Source organism: Eimeria mitis, genomic scaffold, assembly GCF_000499745.2.
Source record: "Eimeria mitis Houghton genomic scaffold, Emh_scaff1787, whole genome shotgun sequence".
NCBI classification, from domain to species: Eukaryota; Apicomplexa; class Conoidasida; order Eucoccidiorida; family Eimeriidae; genus Eimeria; species Eimeria mitis.
Window position 1 is genome coordinate 4531 of NW_013570105.1, and position 1483 is coordinate 6013.

The following is a 1483-nucleotide window of genomic DNA, read 5'->3' on the forward strand; positions in this document are numbered from 1 at the left end:
TATATGGTGAAGATAAATAAATATATACGTACATATGTACGCGAGTCTATGCAATCTATGCAATACTTTCTTCAGCCATATATGCAGCACTTTATGTTAGAGAAGAGGCGGATTCTCTGCTTCCGCGCTCTTATCAATCTTACATATCTGATTATTATTGTGGTGTCTGTGGGCCCAACGTTGATGCTCCAGCAAATGCCATGTAAGGGCTTTCGCGCTTAAGGCCTACTTTGTTCAATAGTGACAAACCAGGCAAAGAGTTACTGCCGTTGGAACGGAAGGAAAAAAGCCGGAGTAAAGGACATCAGCTGACGAGGGAGCACAGAAGCTACAGACACAGAGACAGCTGTCAACGAACACAAGCGAAGATATTAATGCTAAAAAATGAGAGACAAAGCTTACCTTCTCGATAAAAAGCGGAAGACAGCATCTCCCTACAACTATTTACGTGGAAGGCGATGCGGCGGATTACCCATGAGCTTCGGTCGCGTGTGCGTCTGACGACCAGTCAACCGTAGACTACGGCTAACGAATGCAACGAAATAAAATTGATGTTAATGCATACGCTCATCAAACATCGTCGATGCATAGTGAACTAATGCATTAGCACTACTGATGACTAATGGGGCGCTGAATAAATGGCGACAAATCAGAGAAGAAAAGAACAGGACCCACGTACGGTTGTTTGGCTGGAGACGACCGCATACGTTGTCAACAGGTCAAAGATGAAGGACGACACCGTGTAGAGTAAACTTTAATAAATAATAGTAGAGAATAAAATATTCGTAACACTGTTGGAGTCAAAAACAATAGTAAATGTCCTCAGACAGCCGCAAAATGCAATGTCAGCAACTCTATATGCATATTTGCGTGTCCTAAAAAGGTTATTCAACGGAGCCAAACGTGAAGATAATCATCATACACTAAATACGGGCACACATCAAGTGCGTTCACACATATATGTTTCTATGTCGATTCCTCTACGTATGTATATATGCGTACACGTATATGCAAACACGCGTATACTTTCGTATGCAGGTATTTCTGTGTACGTGCAAGTAGCCGTACACAGTTCTAGTGTAGAGCGGTAATTTCCAGTTAGCTTTGTTTATATTTTCATTTAGCGCAGTATTTTTAACATGTGATTATCATTTTACGCCTCAATGTCGGATGCTTCGGAGGAAGAAGAGGATTTCCTCTCCGCCTCGTAGGACGTCCTGAGACCCTTTTCCCCCAGCACAGTCAAGTAGCCTTTGCCGTCTGCGCAAGTCAGCACTGCTGCATTTATGTCTCCTGCCTTGACTTTCGCGCTACCAAGCAACGCGCTCAGGAACCGCGGATGCGAGAAAAAGAGACCAGAGGAGAAGTTTTTGGCCAAGCAGAGTGCCCTGAGAAATACCTCGTTGCGGAGCTGTAGCACGTCTAGCGACTCTTTAGGTAGAGGCGAATTGGGAGGGGGGATACTTCTGTTTTGTAAAGATGA

At 44.0% G+C, this 1483-nt stretch overlaps 1 protein-coding gene across 1 annotated transcript in view; it reads right to left on the reverse strand.

Moving 5' to 3' along the window:
* Positions 1-1153: 1153 nt before the first annotated feature.
* The window catches only part of EMH_0043490 (uncharacterized protein), a gene marked incomplete at both ends in the record, with an annotated part of 2568 nt that continues 2238 nt past the window's right edge, over positions 1154-1483 (reverse strand). Inside the window, one exon of the mRNA XM_013495848.1 lies at positions 1154-1481. Coding sequence (XP_013351302.1) covers positions 1154-1481 — 328 coding nt within the window. The remainder of the gene's footprint in view (positions 1482-1483) is intronic.